At 38.5% G+C, this 21371-nt stretch overlaps 1 protein-coding gene across 3 annotated transcripts in view; it reads left to right on the forward strand.

The window, feature by feature from the left end:
* The window catches only part of ASH1L (ASH1 like histone lysine methyltransferase), a 324062-nt gene that overhangs the window by 123654 nt on the left and 179037 nt on the right, over positions 1-21371 (forward strand). For all 3 annotated transcript variants that reach the window (XM_066362231.1, XM_066362230.1, XM_066362232.1), the window contains exon 4: positions 4484-4585. In XM_066362231.1, the coding sequence (XP_066218328.1) occupies positions 4484-4585 (102 nt within the window). The remainder of the gene's footprint in view (positions 1-4483; positions 4586-21371) is intronic.

The raw sequence follows: 21371 nt of genomic DNA on the forward strand, positions 1-21371 counted from the left end.
GTTATTTGATTTTATACTATATTAAGTGAGAAATGATGGAAACTCTCTGGTATCTAAAATTATATGTCCTTCATGTTTATTATTTATGGAAGTATTTGATTTTCTTGAACTGGAATATAGTATAGAAACTTCTTGTCCTTTGAGTAGTGGAGAGTCTTCACATATCCCTTCAGGCAGATCTAAAATGACTACAGATGAGACATGAACAAATTGTTTTCACATTATGGAGACAACAAGAAAGCAGTAACTCCTCTGAGGAATGAACCATGATTTAGAAGAACCAAAGAGCAAAATAGAAAAAAAAAAAACAACCTACTACTTTCTCCTCTGTACCAGGGATACCTCCAAGTTCTAACTCATTATTTGGACACATCTGGTTTTATTGATTGTTGAGCAGATAAAATATATTATGCTCACTTTGTTAAAGATGGCGCTGCCCACATGGAAGCCTGTTGCCCAGGTGATATTAATGTGTTGGGGGTGGGCTGTGGGCAGGCAGGATCCTTGTAGCCTGGGTCTTGGTTTTAGGACTAAGCCTTTCCCACCCTTTTTGATGTGGGGTGGTGCAATCCCATCATGCCTCAGATAAGTGACTTTGTATTAGAGACTTTCCTATTTTCTATATTGGATTAAAGGTTTTGATTTCTGCACTATAAAGTGGGGCAGACCAAGAGCTTGCTCTCTTGGTTCCTGAGATTAGTATTAGAGGAGAGAGCAGAATAATGCCACGTGGAGGAGAGGAGAGGCAGTCAAGGTGGCGGAATGCTGAAAGAGAAGCCAGTTAGTGCAGAGTTTGGGGAGAGAGGAGGAGATGGGGAACAAAGGAAAATGAGGCTAGTGAGCTAGAAACCTTTGATTCTAGGAAACTCGGATAAGTCAGTAGCTTTTTGGAGCCCACTGTGTGTTTTTACTTGCCTGCCGGGTGCAAGCTAGGATTAAAGCTAATGGCCCACCAGTTCGCGGCTCCATTGTTTCATTACCGTCTGTCCGAATCTAATGCGAACCTGCATGGGCCAGGCGGCTGTGATGGTGACCGTAGATACTGGCTTTACATTGATGTAATATTGAACATAATCCCAACCTTGGAGAAAGTGAAGAATTAATGAATTAGCAGATTTACTTCAGGGCCCTAGCCAGGTATAGCAGTTGTTGAGAACATCCTCCCGGCACTCCAAGGTTGCAGGTTCAGTCCCACAGTCAGGGCACATACAAGAAACAACCAGTGAATGCATAAATAAATGGAACAACAAATCTATATTTCTCTCTCTCTCTGAAATCATTAAATTTTTCTTTAAAAGTTTAAAAGATTCACTGCATAGGAGCTTTTCCAACTTTGCAGTTACCTACCAGCATTGGAGATACCTATCTTACCAGTACTTTTTTTTTTTTTTTTAATCTTGAAGACTTTATTCATTTTAGAGAGGGGAGAGAGAGAGAGGGGGGAGCAGGAAGCATCAACTCCTATATGTGCCCTGACCAGGCAAGCCCAGGGTTTCGAACTGGGGACTTCAGTGTTCCAGGTCAACTCTATCCACTGTGCCACCACAGGTCAGGCCACTTGCACTCATTTTACTAGTACTTCTTTATGTTTAAGAGAAACGCTTGATGTTTTAGATTAGTTCTAGTTCCTAATTAGGCAGATATGAGCGAGAGTGCTTTATTATTCCAACATTAAAGTATACATATATTTACTTCCCTACATTTTATAGTTTAATTGGTAGCAGAGTCAGGAATCAAACTCACCATGCCTTACTCCGTAGTCCATGTTAACACTATTCCACTCTGCATTACATTGGTTTAGTTTTGAAACACAGATATATTGGCCTCTTTTGAAATGGATATGCTTGTTCTCTTTGGGTATTATCTTGTTCCCCACCCACCCAACTGCATAATGGCACTTATAAAACAGTATACTTCTGGCAGTATTAGAGATGATGTTTGTAGATTTCATATGATTAGCTCAGTTTTAACATGCTTTTGAACATCTTTTGTAGGTTGCTACCTCTTGCTCATAAGTATCATCATTTTCCAGTCCTAAACTTGGTTGCTTTACATCATTAAGTAATACTTTTTTCGGGTAACCTCATTCTCTTACTGCTTGAGCATTGTTTGTAAATGAAATAAGGGTCTAGCCTGATGATTATGAAGCCCTAGAGATCTTTGTCTCAGGGATACAGCTTTATTCCCCTTAAACATGGAATATTTTCAAGAACATCTCTGCTTTCTGTGAATAAGGAAATCAAACAGACTTTCAAAAATGAAAAATGAGAACCTTCCTGAGTGAAGTTTTAATCTAATCTATTAAATCCTAAAATAGGTTGCTGGCCACCATTACTTTCAGGAAATGACAAATGGCTCAGAAGCTAAGGAAGCTAAGCCATCTCTCTCTCAATTGTTTCAGTTTCTCAGGAATTGCTGTACAATGCTGCCAATAACGATCTCCGGGGATCTGACCCCCATTCCACCTCCCACTGCCTCCTCTGCAGCTCCAGATGCCATCAAAAGAAGGAGCTTTGAAGAAAGTGCCTGTACTCTCTTTTACCCTGAGGTGGGTGAGGCTAGGCAGGGTGATTCTTAGGATATCCTGATGATCAAAGGTATAGCTGAAGCCTTCATCAAGAATTTCTTGAAGATGACCAAGAAATATGGGAAACCTTACCAAATAGCCTAGAAACTGAAGACGGAGCTCAAGAATGGATGGCACAAATGCCACCTGAAATGTAATACATGCTGACATATAAGACCCTAAATAAGCTCCTTGAGGGCATAGGCTATTATGCTGTTTTTACATCTCTTCCCCCACCTCTACAATATCTAGCATAGTGCCAAACATATAAACTATCTTCAGTAAATGTTAGTTTATGGCTGAGAGAGAGGACTTTATAGAAAGTGCTCTCCAACCCCTTCTTTTCTTGACATTCAATCTAAAATTGTGTGCCCATTTATTAGGAGAATAATGATAAACACAGTTCAATGATGTCTCAAGCTTCTTGGCCACTGTTGTCTTCTGTCTGGCTGTGTGTCTGAGTAGGAAATATTTATCTGTCCAGTACATAAATTTTCCATTATTAATACTGGAAAAATAAATGTTATGTCTTCATTGATGCCTGGGTTTTTATTTCTTAGGTGTTGTATTATATTTAGCTGTGTAATGGAAATCCTATCTCATCAGAATCACAGTCTAGGGGATTTTAAAATCCCTTTGTATCTATTTTTAAGATTCAATAATAAAGTCTTGCTTCTAGATTAGGTCTTGCATTAGTCATCACTGTGTTTCAGAAGTAACATCAATTTCCCAGAAATCTAACTTGTCTTTTATCTCACCTGAACAATGCTAAAAGAATATTTACAGTGATTGAAGATAATTATTTACTTGAAACAAAGCTCATGGTTTACTGTTTTTCTTAGAGAAAGGGAGACACTAGAAACTTAGCTATATTCAGTTCTTCAATTTATCCTTCATTTCTTCATTAAGGAGTTTATCCTTCACTTCTTCATTAATGAGTTAATTCTCATTTAGAGGCAGATCTATAAAATCTCATCTTCAGGTATTTGATTTCTTTTCCCTTTTGTGCCTCCAGTTATATGTAAGGCTTTTTATTTGTAATGTTTTTCAAAAATTTCAGAGTGCTACTTGTTTTTTGGCAAATATGAAATGGACATTATTTATATATTTTTAACAGCTAGTGTTTTAGGTTATAAGGAATCCAGTGAGAACCAAGTATATTTTATTCGGGAAAATAATCTTTCCTGATTGACATACTTTTCTCTTGAATAAGAGATGTGTTTAATTATGCTGCATTGTCTTGGGGTTTTGGTAAAACTATGAGACATATTGAAAGGAAATTGAGTTTCTTTGCCTTTATGAGTTTTTACGTACAAAACAAAAGAACCTTAAATGTTCAGTTTTAAAGGCGGTTTATGCTATTCTGTGGATAAATTAATCACTTCTAGTATATGGTGCAGAGGAAAATCATAAGATATGAAAATGACTTCTGTAGGTTAGATAGGGTATATAGATTTTAGATCTAACTCTTTAATTATCATCTCTAATTCTATTAAATGAAACCATCATGTTGCATTGTAATTTTGTTTGTTAGTTTATATGGTAAATTTGAATCAAGAATCAGGGATATTTGATTAGAATATTGTTAGTGATTTTTATTAATATCTCAATTATGTTTCATGTAGTAATACCTAAAATCTCAATTATTTACTCTGATCATGCTTTCACTAAAATTAGTTTTCCCTCTGTTAACCTAACAGGATAAATTATGTATATGAAACCTGTGAAATTCTGTCAGCAACATCTAGTGCGGTTTGTCCTCTGCTTATTGTCCTCTTATTGTCAGCTTAAAAATCATATTATTACAGGGAATGGCAGTGGCAGCAACTAAAATGTTACAGTGCTAACACAGAATGGTTTAACATTATTTTTAGACTTGTATTTTCCTATGATTTCTATCTTTTCCTGTCTCCCCAGGTTCCCAACCAACCTTAGATAACTCTTCCCAGCGACCATCAGAGAGCAAGAACAGTAGCCCTACCCGGAAGAGGTCTTTATCTGAAAGTACTTCTTCGACAGGCAAGTACTATTCATTTTACCAGACTTTGAAGATAATTTTCCATCTGTTACTTGTGAATAGACTTAAAATATATTGTATACTTACAATAAAAAATATTATTTATACTGACTTATATAATATTATATAAAAAACAAAACAAAATTGGGCCGCAGCCAGTTGGCTCAGTGGTAGAATGTTGCCCTGGCGTGTGGAAGTCCCAGATTCGATTCCCAGTCAAGGCACACAGGGAAACCCCCACACATCTGCTTCTCCACCCCTCCCCCTCCCCCTTCTCTCTCTCTCTCTCTGTCTCTGTCTCTGTCTCTCTCTGTTTCTCTCTGTCTTCCTTTCCCACAGCCATGGCTCGAATGAGCAAGTTGGTCCGGGGCGCTGAGGATGGCTCTATGGCCTCACCTTATGTGCTAAAATAGCTTGGTTGCTGAGCAACGGAGCAGCAGCCCCAGATGGACAGAGCCCCCCTGCCCCCCACTGGATAGAGGGCTTGCTGGGTGGATCCTGGTTGGGACATATGCAAGAGTCTTCTCTCTGCCTTTCTGCCTCTCACTTAATTAAAAAAAATTGGCTCTTGGATGAGAGAATCAGTAATAATGTATATTGAGACAGTATAAAATGCTCACAAAAATTAGGAGATCAGGGAAAGTGCAGGTACTCCTGTACTTTCAGCCCTTTGTATAGGGCATTTTCACCAATGAAATAAAAGTTGATTTTACAACTCATTTGCATAATCAACTTTTTGCTTTGCTGATCTTGTTTAATTTTAAAAAATCAAATGTTTCTTTTGTTTTTTTGACAGAGACAGAGTCAAAGAGAAGGACAGATAGAGACAGACAGAAAGGGAGAGGGATGAAAAACATCAATTCTTCATTGCAGCTCCTTAGTTGTTCAGTGATTGCTTTCTCATATGTGCCTTGACCCCGGAGCTATAGCAGAGCAAGTAACCCCTTGCTTAAGCCAGCGACCTTGGTCTAAAGCCAGAGACCTTGGGCTTCAAGCCAGCGACCTTTGGGCTCAAGCCAGTGACCATGAGGTCATGTCTATGATCCCATGCTCAAGCCAGTGACCCCTTGCTCAAGCTGGTGAGCCTGTGCTCAAGCCAGATGAGCCTACGCTCAAGCCAGAAACCTCGGGGTTTTAAACCTGGGCCCTCTGCATTTCAGTCAGTGCTCTATCCACTGCACCACTGCCTGGTCAGGCAAATGCTCCTATTTTATATCACTCAATATTCATTTTGAAATATCCCTAATTTTTGTGAGCAGTATAATAGTCTTCCTTTTTTACCCCTGTTTGTGTCCAGCTAAAGGTGCAGTAATCCTCCTTTATCCACAGGGAATCTGTTTCAAGACCCCTAGTGGATGCCTAAAATCACAGATTGTACTGAATTATATATATATATATATACTTATATTCATGTCTTCTACCCACAAATTTATTGCTTTTCCATTTTAACTAAGTATTTATCACACACCATGTCCTGTAGCTTTTGCAATTTGAGATGTAACAGCAAAACTAATATGAATTTCTTTTTCTTTCTCTACAATTTTTTGGATAGAATATACATTTTCACCATAGATCTTTATAACCTCAGTATATGATTTTTTTTCTTTCCCTTTAAGTTAAAAACTTTCACCTTTTCATTTAAAGGGAGTACTTTATGGTTTCTTTTTGGGATATCTCAATTACCAGCATCACTACTCTTGCACTTTGGGGCTATTAAGTAATATAATAACAGCTAATTGCACACACGCACTGCAGTACTGCACAGTTGATCTGGCAACTGAGAATGCTACTAAGTGACTAATGAGGTGTAGATAGCATATACAGCATGGATACACTGGACAAAGGGATATTTCACATACTGGGTGTGACAGAGAAGGACTGCAGGAGATTCATCATGCTACTCATAACACTGAGAAATTTAAAACTTATACATTGTTTATTTCAGGAATTTTCCACTTAATATTTTTGGACCATAGTTGACTGCAGGTAACTGAAACGGTGGAAAGCAAAACGGCTTGTAAGGGTAGAGACTACTATAGTCCAGAAGGAATAATTCAAAATGATAGGTGCAATGGTAGGCAGACACAAAAATAGAGATTTTTAAAGTTGAGTTGAAGTAAATGTTGTGTTTATAATAAAGACTTAGTTATACTATATAAAGTTGTTAGTAAAGTCATAGTTTCCAAAGTAGCATTCACAAATCTCAGATATGCAAAACATTTTTTAGGTTGTAAAAAGAATCTCTATTAATATTTATTTCTAACCTCAACTTTTATCTTTTTTTTTTTTTTTTTTTTTTTTGTATTTTTCTGAAGCTGGAAACGGGGAGGCAGTCAGACTCCTGCATGTGCCCAACCGGGATCCACCCGGCACACCCACTGGGGGTGATGCTCTGCCCATCTGGGGCGTTGCTCTCTTGCAACCAGAGCCATTCTAGCACCTGAGGCAGAGGCCACGGAGCCATCCTCAGCGCCCGGGCCATCCTTGCTCCAATAGAGCCTTGGCTGCGGGAGGGGAAGAGAGAGACAGAGAGGAAGGAGAGGGAGAGGGGTGGAGAAGCAGATGGGCGCTTCTCCTGTGTGCCCTGGCCGGGAATCAAACCCAGGACTCCTGCACGCCAGGCCGATGCTCTACCACTGAACCAACGGGCCAGAGCCTCTAACCTCAACTTTTAAAATCAGTAATATATGCCTGACCTGTGGTGGCACAATGAGTCAAGTATTGACCTGGAATGCTGAATTTACTGATTCAAAACCCTGGGCTTGTTGAGTCAAGGCACATATAAGAAGCAACAACTATGAGTTGATGCTTCCTGCTCCTCTCCCATCACCTTTCTCTCTCTCTTACTCTCTCTCTCCCACTCCTCTATCTAAAATCAATAATAAAATTAAAAAAATATATATATATACACACATAATGTCCTAATGAGGTATAACAACATATTTTATAATTTATACTTAGATTTAGGTTTTGCTTTTTGTTTTCTCTTATTGATAATATGTGTGTTTTCAAAAGACAGAGAGAGGAGATACTGGTATGGTAACTTTACTGAGGATTAGAGAGTAAGCAGTCATTTTTCATCTATCAGTGTTATCAGGATAGATGAGGAATGTAATAGCTTCATTCTAGGCATTAATATATGTAAAGGGAAGAAAGTGAGTTCAAGAAACTAAACAAAAGAACCAGTATGGTTGAGCAAAGACAATGACCGAATATGAGGCTGTAAAGAAAGAAGGGATCAGTTATGTATAGCTTTATTTTTATTTATTTATTTATTTTTTTATAGAGACAGAGAGTGAGTCAGAGAGAGGGATAAACAGGGACAGACAGACAGGAACAGAGAGAGATGAGAAGCGTCAATCATTAGTTTTTCATTGCGCATTGCAACACCTTAGTTGTTTATTGGTTGCTTTCTCATATGTGCCTTGACCGCAGGCCTTCAGCAGACCAAGTAACCCCTTGCTAGAGGCAGCGACCTTGGGTTCAAGCTGGTGGGCTTTTCCTCAAACCAGATGAGCCTGCACTCAAGCTGGCGAGCTCGGGGTCTCGAACCCGGGTCCTCTGCATCCCAGTCCGACGCTCTATCCACTGCGCCACCACCTGGTCAGGCAGTATAGCTTTATTAATAACACTTAGAAGCCATTGGAAGTTTTAAACAAGAAAGTGATTAGTCATATATATATAACTGTATCATAAAAGCTATTTTAATGTGTTTTTCTTTCATTCAGTTCTAAAATACTTGCCCCACGCCACCAAATTTATGGGCAACATGTTACCACTAACAAATGACTTTTTAAAAAAATTCATAATATTGCTTGAAAAGACCTTTTTCGAGGATCTTAGAAGAAAACAAACATAGTAGGCTATTTTAACCACAGGCAAAAAAGGAAGTGGAATTTGTACATCTCTTTAGGCACATTTCTCCACAATGACTTTGAGTCTTAAGGTTATAACCTAAATTGTGATTATTCATTTTGTAGATTTCTACCCAAGTGATTTTGATTAGGAGATCACTTGAGACTTACGGTCAGAAAATTTAATTTCTTCATCAGCACAAGTTCTTACTGCCAAATTATATCAATAGGTATTAGTTGAATTTATTTGATGATTATCTTTAACATATTGGAAACTTTTTATTAATACTTTTGTGCCAAAAAATAGAATGGAATTCTAACAGCATTGATTATCTCATAGTGCTTTGTTTTTATACTACTTCAAAGGGTCTTTTAAACTCAGGTAGTATAGTTAGTAACTAATTTTGATGGTGTCGGTCTAGATCAGTGTTCAGCAAACACACCCTATGGACAAATGTGGTCCAAGGTCTCTCTTTGTGTAGCCCTCAAGCTGAGGATTGTTTATACATTTTAAAGCGTTGTTTAAAAGCATTAAAGGGAGCCTGACTGTGGTGGCACATGGATAAATTATGCATTGACCTGGAATGCTGAGGTTGCCAGTTTGAAACCCTGGACTTGCCTGGTCAAGGCACATAATGGGAGTTGATGCTTTTTGCTCCTCCCCGCCTCTTCTCTCTCTCTCTCCCTCCCTCTCTCCTTCTCTCTCCCCACTCTAAAATGAATAAAGTTATTTTTAAAAGCATTAAAGGGAGAGTAAAAAGTATATGTGAGACACCATAATGTGTCCTCAAAAGCCTAAAATACTTACCATTTAGTCTTTTATAAAAAAAAGATTGTCACCCATGAAAAGAATGAGATTTCAGTAAGAGACATATTAAATGAAGAAAATATTTTACTTTAGGAAACCAAAGAAATAATATCTATATCCATGAAGTTTCTCTTAATATAAGACTTTTATTCATTCAAATAACTATTTATGGGAGGTTACTATGAGTACTGATCACTGGGGATACAAGCATGAATAAGGTAAGGTTCCTGCCTTCAAAGATTTGGACATACTCACTAATAAAAATTGTGTTAAAGTCTCTAACAGACGAGAGCACAAAATATTATGAGACACAGGGAAACTAAGAGCACTAACCACTTGGGTTGACTAAAGAAGATATTCCTGAAGATGTGACATATATACTACTATAATTTGATTAGATAGTTGGGGCAAAATAAAGGGTAAGAATGTATTTTACACACTGATAACCGCATGTCCAAAGAAAGGCACAAAACTAAAATAGAATGGTATTTATGGAGAGCAACGCATCATTTGATATTATAATGTTCAAGAAGTATTGTGTGATGGTGGTTAGAAATGAAGCTGTAAAAGTAATAAGGAAATATAATGGAATTCTAACAGCATTGATTATCTCATAGTGCTTTGTTTTTATACTACTTCAAAGGGTCTTTTAAACTCACATAAACTATGTTTTTATTCATTTGAAGGTAAAGCAATTGGAAGCCACTGAAGGAATTTGAATAGGGAATGTAAAAATTGTTTAATATTTTGTATCAATCAGAATAGGCTAGATTTGAATGCTAAAAAAAAAAATTGCCAACATTTCAGTAGCTTAAAACAAAGGGTGCCTGACCTGTGGTGGCGCAGTAGATAAAGCATCAACCTGGAACGCTGAGGTCCCCAGTTTGAAACCCCAGGCTTGCCTGGTCAAGACACATATGGAAATTAATGCTTCCTGCTTCTGCCCTCCTCATTTTCTCTCTCCCTCTTTCTCCCCTCTGTAAAATGAATAAATAAAAAAGAAAATCTAAAACAAAAACTGATTTTGGGCCCTGGCCACTTGGCTTAGTGATAGAGTGTCGGAAGTCCTAGGTTTGATTCCTGTCCAGGGCACACAGGAGAAATACCCATCTGCCTCTACATTCTTCTCCCTCTCCTTTCTCTCTCTCTCTTCCCCTCCCACAGCCAAGGCTCCAACTTTGGAGCAAAGTTGGCCCAGGCACTGAGGATGGCTCCATGACCTCTGCATCAGGTGCTGAAATGGTTCCTGAGGAAACGGAGCAACACCCCAGATGGGCAGAGCATCGCCCCCTGGTGGACATGCTGGGTGGATGGATCCTGGTCAGGCATATGCGGAAGTCTGTCTCTTTGCCTCCTCGCTTCTCAATTCAGAAAAATACTGAATGAATGAATGAATGAATGAATGAAACAAAGGCTTATTTTGGCCCTAGCCAGTTAGCTCATTCAGTTAAGAGCGTTGTTCAAAAGGACAAGGTAACAGGTTTGCTTCCCGGTCAGGGCAGACACAGGAAGCAACCAGTGAGTGCACAATTGAGTGGAACAACAAATAAATGCTTCCCTTCCTCCCCCTCTTTCCTTTCTTTGTCTTTCTAAGAATCATTCAATCAATAAAATTAAGCCTGGTCAGATAGCTCAGTTGATTGGAGCGTTGTCCCAGAGAGCGGAGGTTGGTGGTTCAGTTCCCTGGTCAGGGCACGTACCAGACCACATTGATGTTTCTGTGTCTCTCTCCCTACCTCTGATAAAGGCAAAACAAAACAACAAAGTCTTAGTTTTTGTTCACGGGTTTTTTTTATGTTGTCTTCCCCCTAGGATTCTGTCTGATAGGGTGGCCTCTGTCTGGAATGTTGCTTGGTTTGTAGAAGAGGATCATAGTAGCCATAGCACTAACTGGCTCTTAAAATTTCTACTCAAGTAACATATGTTATTTCTTACATTTCAATGCCAAAACAAGTCATATTGTTAAATCTTAAGTCAATGTGGTGTGGAAAGTATAATCCTATTGAAGGAAGGAGCAGCAAATATTTATGAATAATAAATCTACCTATCACATATGCATTTTTAGGAAACTGCTAAAACATTACAGTTTAGAGAGTGGAGTGTGGTTAAACAAATGCATGAAGACAGTAGATAATGGCTTCAGGTTGGATATATTAAGTTTGAACTGACTTTGTGCTATTTCGATGGAGATGTTGGATAGCCCACTTGCAAGTAGTGGTTTATATGATACTTTGAGAGACATGGTAGAGATACCAATCTAGCATTATATATAAACTTGAATCTGACAGTGAATGAGATTGCCCAAGGACAAAGTGTAAATTGAGATGAAAACAGAAATGGAGATTTAAGAAATAATAGCATTTGAAAAGGAAGTGGAAGAAAAGATGTAAGTGAATGACATAAGAATGTTTTAAATTGATTTTCCAGAAAAAGAGAGGAGGAAGCATTCATTTGTGTGTTCCACTTAGTTGTGCATTCATCGGTTGCTTCCCATATATGCCCTGACTGGAGTTCTGCCCTATAACCTTGGTGTTTTGGGACAACATGCTAACTGGCTAGGGCTAATATATTTTTTCTAAGATTATTTTTAAATTTATTATTTTTTTTAAGTGAGAGGCAGGGAGGCAGAAACGCAGGCTCCCTCATGAGCCTTGACTGGGATCCACCCAGCAAGCCTCCGACCAGAGGATGCTTTGCCCATGGGGCTGCTGCTTTATTACTCAGTGACCAAACTATTTTAGCATCTGAGGCGAGGCCATGGAGCCATCCTCAGCACCCGGGGCCAACTTTGCTTGAGGGGAAGAGAGCTAGGGGAAGATTAGATAGATAGATGATAGATAGATAGATAGATAGATAGATAGATAGATAGATAGATAGATAGATAGACAGAGGAAGGGTGGAGAAGCATGTGGTTGCTTCTCCTGTGAGCCTTGCCAGGAATTGAACCTGGAACTTTCACATGCCTGGCCAATGCTCTACCACTGAGCCAACCAGCCAGGGCACTAAGCTTTTTAAATAAATTTTAAAATAGAAAAATCAGGCACATAGATGGTGGCAGCATGCCTGAGTTATAGGAACACTGGCTTGGTCAGGCCTCAGTGTGGCCTTCACGTTTGTTTGCTCGCATCAACCCCTCACCTGGCCATGGCAGAGCCTTTGCCAACCTGATGCCCAGTGCCCATCATCCTTATCACCCCATATCTGTCAGCCAACTTGAGTCAGAGAGCCACCAAGGTGCAATTGCAGGAGCTGGACCAGCACAGTGTTTCTGGCAGACTAGTGTTTGACAAACACTGCTTTAACCAACCAACCTATGCAGACAGGGCTGATAGAAGTCTCTTAATGTCTGATATCACAAAGAGGTTGAGATTTGGACAGACAGTGTCAAATGATTGGGAAAATGCTTCCTTCCTGCCTTCCTGTTTTTGTGAGAGACAGATAGACACACAGGAAAGGAGAGGGATGAGAAGCATCAACTCATAGTTGTGGCATTTAAATAGTTCATTGATTGCTTTCTCATATGTACCTTGACCAGGGGGCTCCAGCCAAGCCAGTGACCCCTTGCTCAAGCCAGCGACCTTGGGCTCAAGCCAGCAACCTTGGGCTTCAAGCCAGCAACTTTTGGGCTCAAGCCAGCGACCATGGGATCATATCTGCGATACCACACTCAAGCCAGCAACCCCAACTCAGTGGTGAGTGGTGAGCCCACACTCAAGCTGGCGACCTTGGGGTTTTGAACCTGAGTCCACAGCGTCCCAGACTAATGCTCTATCCACTTCTCCACCGCTTGGTCAGGTGGGAGAATGCTTCCTAAAAAACGAGTTTGCAGGAGTAGAGGTAGAGCAATTTGGTGACTTTAGAGAAGGAAAGGAGTCTGTTAGAATTCAGGAGGCAGTGGAATAAATTAGAGCTCTTTATTTTCAGCACTGTAGTAGATTAGATGTGCAGAACAAACTTCTTGGTAGCTAAAACTAAAAATACTAAATAAGATGGAAAATATTTCTTAAAACGTTTCTGAACTTTGAATTAAATAAATAGGAAACTAGAAACTTTTAGAAAGCTTGTCTCAACAGAAATAAAGAGCATTAGACCTGCTTGACATCTGCATAGAGTTCCTAACCACAAGCTCATACCTTCTTTCTTCATGCACAATTATATTGCCTGTGACACTCAGAAAAAAATTAATTAAAATTTGTCATAGATTGGTAAAGCCCAGTTGCCTGTTACACCAAACTTAATTCCATATGATATAAAGCTAAGATTTTTTGATCAGTATATCCTCAATCATGGTTTAGCTTCCATTCTTTTTGTTTAATTTAAAATTTTTTTCAATTAAAGTTTTATTTCAGGTGTACAACATAATGATTAGACATCTATATAACTTATAAAGTAATCACCCTGATACATCTAATACCCAACTGGTACCATACCTAGTTATTACAATAATATTGACTGATTCCCTATGTTGTACTTTATATCCCCATGACTATTTTGTAACTGCCAATTTGTACTTAATTCCTTCAACTTTTTTATCTACCCATCAACCACCCTTCCTTCTATATCTATGAGTTTATTTGTTTTGCTTGTTCATTTTTTTTTTTCAAATTCAATTTATAAGTGAAATCATATGGTATTTGTCTTTCTCTTTCTGACCTATTTCACTTAGCATAATACCCTCTAGGTCCATCCATTTGTCTCAAATGGTAAGATTTCATTCTTTTTATGACCAAGTTATACTTTATTGTAAATATGAACCAAATCTTCTTTATTTTTATTTATTTATTTTTTGTGTGACAGAGAGAGGGACAGATAGGGACAGACAGGAAGGGAGGGAGATAAGGAACATCAATTCTTTGTTGTGGCTCCTTAGTTGTTCATTAATTGCTTTCTTATATGTGCCTTGACCAGGGGACAGCAGCAGAGCGAGTGACCCCTTGCTCAAGCCAGCAACCTTTGGGCTCAAGCCAGTGACACCATGCTCAAGCTGGTGAGCCCACACTCAAGCCAGCGACCCTGGGGTTTTGAACCTGGGTCCTCCGTGTCCCAATCTGATGCTCTATGTCCTGCATCACTGCCTGGTCAGGCCAAATCTTCTTTATTTACTCTTCCATGGATGGGCACTTAGATTCCTTTCATATATTAAATATTGTAAATAACACTGCAGTGAACATGGGGATGTATATATCATTTTGAATTAGTGTTTTGAATGTCATTGAGTAAATACCCAGAAATGAAATGGCTGGGTCACATGGTAGTTCTATTTTTGAATTTTTGAGAAATCTCCATATTGTTTTTCATAGTTCTGCACCAATTTACAATTCCACCAATAGTTTACATACAAGTAGGGTTCCATTTTCTCTACATCCTTGTCAATACTTGTTTGTTGATTGATGATAATCATTCTAATATGTTGAAGGTGATAGCTCATTGTAGTTTTTTTTTTTTGTATATTTCTGAAGCTGGAAACGGGGAGGCAGTCAGACTCCTGCATGCGCCCGACCGGGATCCACCCGGCACGCCCACCAGGGGGCGATGCTCTGCCCATCCAGGGCGTCGCTCTGTCCCGACCAGAGCCACTCTAGCGCCTGAGGCAGAGGCCATAGAGCCATCCCCAGCGCCCGGGCCATCTTTTGCTCCAATGGAGCCTCGGCTGCGGGAGGGGAAGAGAGAGAGAGGAAGGAGAGGGGGAAGGGTAGAGAAGCAGATGGGCGCCTTTCCTGTGTGCCCTGGCCAGGAATCGAACCCGGGACTTCCGCACGCCAGGCCGAGGCTCTACCACTGAGCCAACCGGCAGGGCCAGCTCATTGTAGTTTTAACTTGCACTTCTCCGATGAGTAGTGACGTTGAGCATCTTTTCATGTCTGTTGTTCATCTGTATGTTTTCTTTGGAGAAATGTCTGTTCAGGTCCTCTGTTCATTTTTTAATTGGATTGTTTTGATGTTTTTTGGTGTTAAGTTGTATGTGCTCTTTATATATTTGGGATATTAACCCCTGACTGGATGTATTATCGGTGAAAGTCTTCTCCCATCTATTAGGCTATCTTTTTATTTAGTTTGATGCAGTCTTATTTGTTTATTTTTTATTTTTTAATTTTTTCATGTTAGAGGAGGGGAGATAGTAAGACAGACTCCCGCATGCACCCTGACCAGGATCCACCGGCAATCCTTGTCTGAGTTCCTGCTTGAATCAACCAAGCTATTTTTAGCACCTGAGGCTAATCTGTGGGACCAGTTGAACTATCCTTGGCATCTGAACCAATAGAGCCACTGGCTGCAGGAGGGGAAGAGAAAGGGGAGAGGGAGTGGAAGAGAAGCAGATGGTCACTTCTCTTGTGTGCCCTGATCAGGAATAAAATCTGGGATCTCCGTATGCCAGGCCGATGATCTATCTACTGAGCTGCCTGGCCAGGGCCTATTTTGTTTGTTTATTTCTCTTGCCTGAGGAGATACCCAAAATGATAATACTAAGACCAGTGTCAAAGAGTGTATTGCCAGTCTTCTAAGAGATTTATGGTTTTAGGTCTTACACATATGTATTGAATTCATTTTCAGTTTATTCTTGTATGTGGTGTAAGAAACTGATCTAGTTCCTTTCTTTTCTTTCTTTCTTTCTTTTTTTTTTTTGCATATATCTGTTTCTTCAATACCATTTATTGAAAAGACTGTCTTTATCTCATTGTATATTCTTTCCTCTTGTCATAGGTTAAGTCACCAGATAGGTATGGATTTATTTCTAGCTCTCTATTCTGTTCCATCATTTTATGTGTCTGTTTTTATGCCAGTCCATGTTGTTTTAATTACTATAGCCTTGTAAGTATAGTTTGATATCAAGGTAGTTTTATACTTCTGACTTTATACTTTCTCAAGATTGCTGTGTCTATTTGGGTGTTTTGTGGTTCCATGTAAATTTTAGAATTATTTGTTCTAGTTCTGTGAAAAATACCATTGATATTTTTATAGGAATTGCACTGAATCTGTAGATTGTTTTGGGTAGTATGGACATTTTAACAATGTTTATTCTTCCTTATCTATGAGCACAATATATAACTTATACACTATTGTATAATTTTTAGAGAATAGGACTTTCACCTTCTTGGTTAAAGGTATTTTTTTTATGTAATTGTAAATAAGATTGTTTTCTTAATTTCTGTTTCTGATAGTTCATTATTAGTGCATAAAAATGCAACTAGTTTCTGAATATTAGTTTTACATTCTGCTACTTTACTGAATTCATTTATTAGTCTTCATAGTTATTTGCTGGAATCTTATAGGGTTCTTGTAGTATGTCACCTGCAAATAATGGCAGTTTTATATTTTCCTTTCCAATTTTGATGCCTTTATTTCTTGTTCTTGTCTTATTGCTGTGTCTAGGATTTCTAATACTATAGTGAATAAATGTGATGAAAATAGACATCCTTGTCTTTTCCTGATCTTAAGTATAACACTTTTAGCTTTTCACCATTAAGAATGATGTTAGCTATGGGTTTGTCATGTACTGCCTTTATTGTGTTGATATATATTTTTATTATTTCTACTTTGCTGAGAGTTTTTATCATAAATGGGTATTGATTTTTTAAATACCGTTTCAGCATCTTTTTACTTTTTATTTTGTTTATGTGGTGTATCACTTTTAAGTGATTTGCAGAAACTGAACTCATATTGTATCCCAAGAATAAATGCCACTTGATCATGGTATATGATCCTTTTAATATATTGTTGAATTTGGTTTATAACATGTTTTTTGTGATGTTTTCATCTGCTTTTAAAATCAGGGTAATACTGTCTCGTAAAATGAGGTTGGCAGCCTGTTCTCCTTTTGAATTTTTTGGAATAGTTTGAGAAAGCCAGGTGTTCATTTTTTTCTGAATGTTCGGTAAAATTCACGTATGAAGCCATCTGGTCCAGGACTTCTGTTTGTTGAGAGTTTTTTGATTACTGATTTGATTTTATTAGCCGTTAACAGTCTCGGTTCAGATTTTCTGTTTCTTTTTTATTCAGTTTTAGATGACTGTATGTTTCTAGGAATTTATGTATTCCAAGTTGTCCAATTTGTTGGTGTATAATTATAATGTTTTCTAAAAATTTTACTGTTTTGAGAGAGAGAGTAAAACATCAATTTTTTCTTCTACTTACTTGTGTATTCATTGGTTGATTTTTGCATATGTCCTGACTGGGAGTTAAACCAGCAACCTTGGTGTATTGGGATGACCCTCTAACCTTCGTATTTTTATACTATCAGTTTTCCCTTTTTCTTTTTAATGTGTGGTTTTATTTTGGTCCTCTCTTTTTTTGCATGATGAGTCTAGTTAAAGGTTTATCAGTTTTGTTCACCTTTTCAAAGAACTGTCCCTCAATTTCATTGATATTTTTATTGTATATTTAGACTCTGTTTTGTTTATTTCCGCTCTAAGTTTTTTTTTTTTTAATTTTTATTTATTGATTTTAGCCAGAGAGGAAGGGGGTGGGGAGAGAGAGAGGGGAACATCAAGCTGTTCTTGCATGTATCCTGATCAGGGATTTAACTGGCAGCCTTTGTGCTTTGGGACGATACACTAACCAACTGAGCTATCCAGCCAGGCTCTCGTCTTTATTATATATTTTCTTCCTTATACTCACTTTGGGCCTTATTTGTGGGGTTTTTTTAGTTCCTTTAGGTTGAGGTAGGCTTGTATTGCTATGAATTTTTCTTTCATGACTACTTTCACTATGTCCCATAGATTTTGAGGAGTTGTGTTTTCATTTTCATTTGTCTCAAAGTATCTTTTGATTTCTTCCTTGATCTGACTGTTGCACCATTTGTTGATTAGCCTCCTTATGCTTTTGTGTTACTCAGTTTTTTTCTTGTAATTGATTTCTACTTTCGTACTATTCTGGTTGGAGAATGATTTCTGGGTTTTTTTTGTGTGTTTTTTTTTAGTGTGAGAAGGGGAGGCAGAGATGGACTCCCGCATGCACCCTGACTGGGATTCACCTGGCAAGCCCACTAGGTGGTGATGCTCTGCCCATCTGGGACCTTTGCTCCATTGCAGCCAGAGCCATTTTTCAGTGCCTGAGGTGGAGGCCATGGAGCCATCCTCAGTGCCCGGGCCAACTCGCTCTAATCGAGCCATGGCTGCAGGAGGAGAGGAAGGAGAGAGAAGTGAGTGGGGGAGGGGTGGAGAAGAGATGGGTGCTTCTCCTGTGTGCCCTGACCGGGAATCAAACCCAGGACTTCCACACTCTGGGATAATGCTCAACCACTGAGCAAACTGGCCAGGGCGAGAATGATATCTTGATCTTAATATTCTTAAATTTATTGAAACTTACTTCTTAGCCTAACCTGTGGCCTGTCCTTGAAAATGTTCCATGAGTATTTGAAAAGAATGTAAATTCTGCCACTTTGGGGAGATATTCTCTGAAAATACCAATTAAATTTATCTGGCCTAATGTGTCATCATTACAAGCCCTGTTTTTATCTTGATTTTCTGTCTGAAAGACCTATTCATTATTATCAATTGGATGTTAAAGTCTTCTCCTGTGACTGTCTCTCTCTCTCTCTCTCTCTCTCTCTCTCTCTCTCTCTCTGTATGTCCATCAGTATTTGCTTATATATTCAGGTTTTCCTATATTGGGTGCATAAATGTTTTTAAGGGTTATATTCTCATGTTGGGTTGATCCATTTATCATCATATAATGTCCTTTTCTCTTATTACAGCCTTTGTTTTAAAGTCTGTTTGGAATATAGTTGGCTTTATGATATCATTCACTGAAATAGATAATCAGGAGGAAGAGCAAGGTTAAAGGAGGAGGGGGTAATTAAATTGTAAATAAGAGTTTGAGAAATCTATAAAACATGCAAAAGTAGAGAATTAGAAAAAATTATATTCATAAAATGGAAATTCAGGTGTCATTAGAATATAGATAATAATTTAATGAATTGCCAAAGAAAGAGTATAGATTTGAAACAAGAAAAGGAGTTGAACTAGGGAAGTTGATAAACTACAGCATTTGAAGGTTGGGAAAAAGGAAGGGATAAGTTTTCAGTTTGATTATTTTCACATAAAATTAAAAATTAATATGTATATTCTGATCATTTAAATTAGACATATAAGGCCTGACCTGTGGTAGTGCAGTGGGTAAAAGCGTCGACCTGGACCACTGAGGTCGCTGGTTCGAAATCCCAGGCTTGTCTGGTCAAGGCACATATGGGAGTTGATGCTTCCTGCTCCTCCCTCTGTTATTTCTATCTTTTTCCTCTCTCTAAAAAAAATGAATAAATAAAATGTAAAAAATAATAAATTGTAAAAAAAAAATTAAATAAAGTTGTTCCTAGTAGAAAAGGTAAATTACAGGTACTGGAGATGGCCTTACCAGGCGGGGTGCAGTGGGTAGAGCGTCGGCCTGGGACGCAGAGGACCCAGGTTTGAAACCCTGAGGTCTCCAGTTTGAGTGTGGGATCATAGACACGACCACGTGGTCACTGGCTTGAGCCCAATGGTCACTGGCTTGAGTAAGAGGTCACTAGCTTGGATGGAGCCCCGCAATCAAGGCACATATGAGAAAGCAAAGGAGAATTGATGCTTCTCATCTCTCTCCCTTCCTGTCTGTCTGTCCCTCTCTCTGTCTCTCTCACTTAAAAAATCAACAACAAAAAACACAAGTACTGGGGATTGAGGACCTCTAGAGTTCAATTTAATGGTATGACAAGTAATTGGAAGATAAAGTATAGTATCACAGAAACAGCGGGAGCAGGATTTTTTAAGGTTAACATCATTAACATATTATTTTCACTTATAAATGTACAATTTGCATATACAGGGAAAAATAATTTCTGTGAGCATAGTAGACTATTAGAGACAGGGAAATAATCAGAAAAACACATCAACTTACAGGGGAGAAAAATGGAACTGCATTCCATGCCTGTGTCTACATAAACTTGGGAAGGAGAAAGAATGATTACCCATGATCCTCCAATTACAATTGTAGAAAATTATCTTGGGTCATTCTGTGTCAACTGCAGGAACTTTGATCCAGACCTTAGTTCCAGGTCAGGTGGAGGAAGGATTTTAGTAAATAGTGATATAAAATAGAAAGTTTGAAATTTTAAAAAAAATACTGAATTTAAACAAGACTATTAGAGATTATTTGAAGGAAGTTATTGATAATTTGAGAAAAATTCCAATGTAGTCTGATGAGATTGAAATATAGAATGCCTGGGGCATTTATGTATGTATTTATGTATATATGTATGTATGTATGTATGTATGTGTTTTTTTTTGTTGGTCTGTTTGTTTGCCTGGTGCTTTTAATGGAATATCTATAATACTATACTTTTTAAAGTCGTATAGATAAGAAATCATTGATTGACTTTGGGAAAGTATGACATGATCATTAGTAGTAAACCAACATCTTGGGAAGTGGCTAATCATGATCTGATTTTTATAATGTAAAACTAACATAGCTTGCCAGAGGAGTTGAGCATTTCCCACATTAATTATAGTCATAAAAAGCTGCTGAGCGGTATCTGAAGAAACAAAGATTACCAAATCATTGAGCCACTAAGATAAGAAGTTACTACTTATTTTCTATTCTTACTGTCAGCATATATTCTTTCTGAACTAATTTGTACAGATTTTTTTTTTATTCTTTCTGTCACAAAGGTAGAAGAAATGGGCTTTAGAAAACAAGTTACAGGCCCTGGCAAGTTGGCTTAGTGGTTGAGCATCGGCCTGGCATGTGGGTGTCCTGGGTTCGATTCTTCGTCAGGACACAGTAGAAGCACCCATCTGCTTCTCTATCCCTCCCCCTCTCGCTTTTCTCCGCCCCCCTGCAGCCATGGTTCGGATGGAGTGATTTGGCCGTTGGCACTGAGGATGGCTCCATGGCCTCCACCTCAAGCTGTAAGAAGAGCTTGGTTGCTGAGTGTTGGAGCAATGCCCCAGACGGGCAGAGCATCACCCCCTAGTGGGCTTGCCGGGTGGATTCTAGTTGGTGCACATTTGGGAGCCTGTCTCTCTGCCTCCCCTCCTCTTACTGAAAATAAAAAAGAAGAGAATAAAAAAAGAAAAAGAAAGAAAACAAGTTATAGAAGCAAAATAAGGGGAGCTTAAGAGAAAGAGAAATGCCTGAGGGGAGGAAGAAGGGAAA

The sequence above is a fragment of the Saccopteryx leptura genome, chromosome 2, assembly GCF_036850995.1.
Source record: "Saccopteryx leptura isolate mSacLep1 chromosome 2, mSacLep1_pri_phased_curated, whole genome shotgun sequence".
Lineage (NCBI taxonomy): Eukaryota > Metazoa > Chordata > Mammalia > Chiroptera > Emballonuridae > Saccopteryx > Saccopteryx leptura.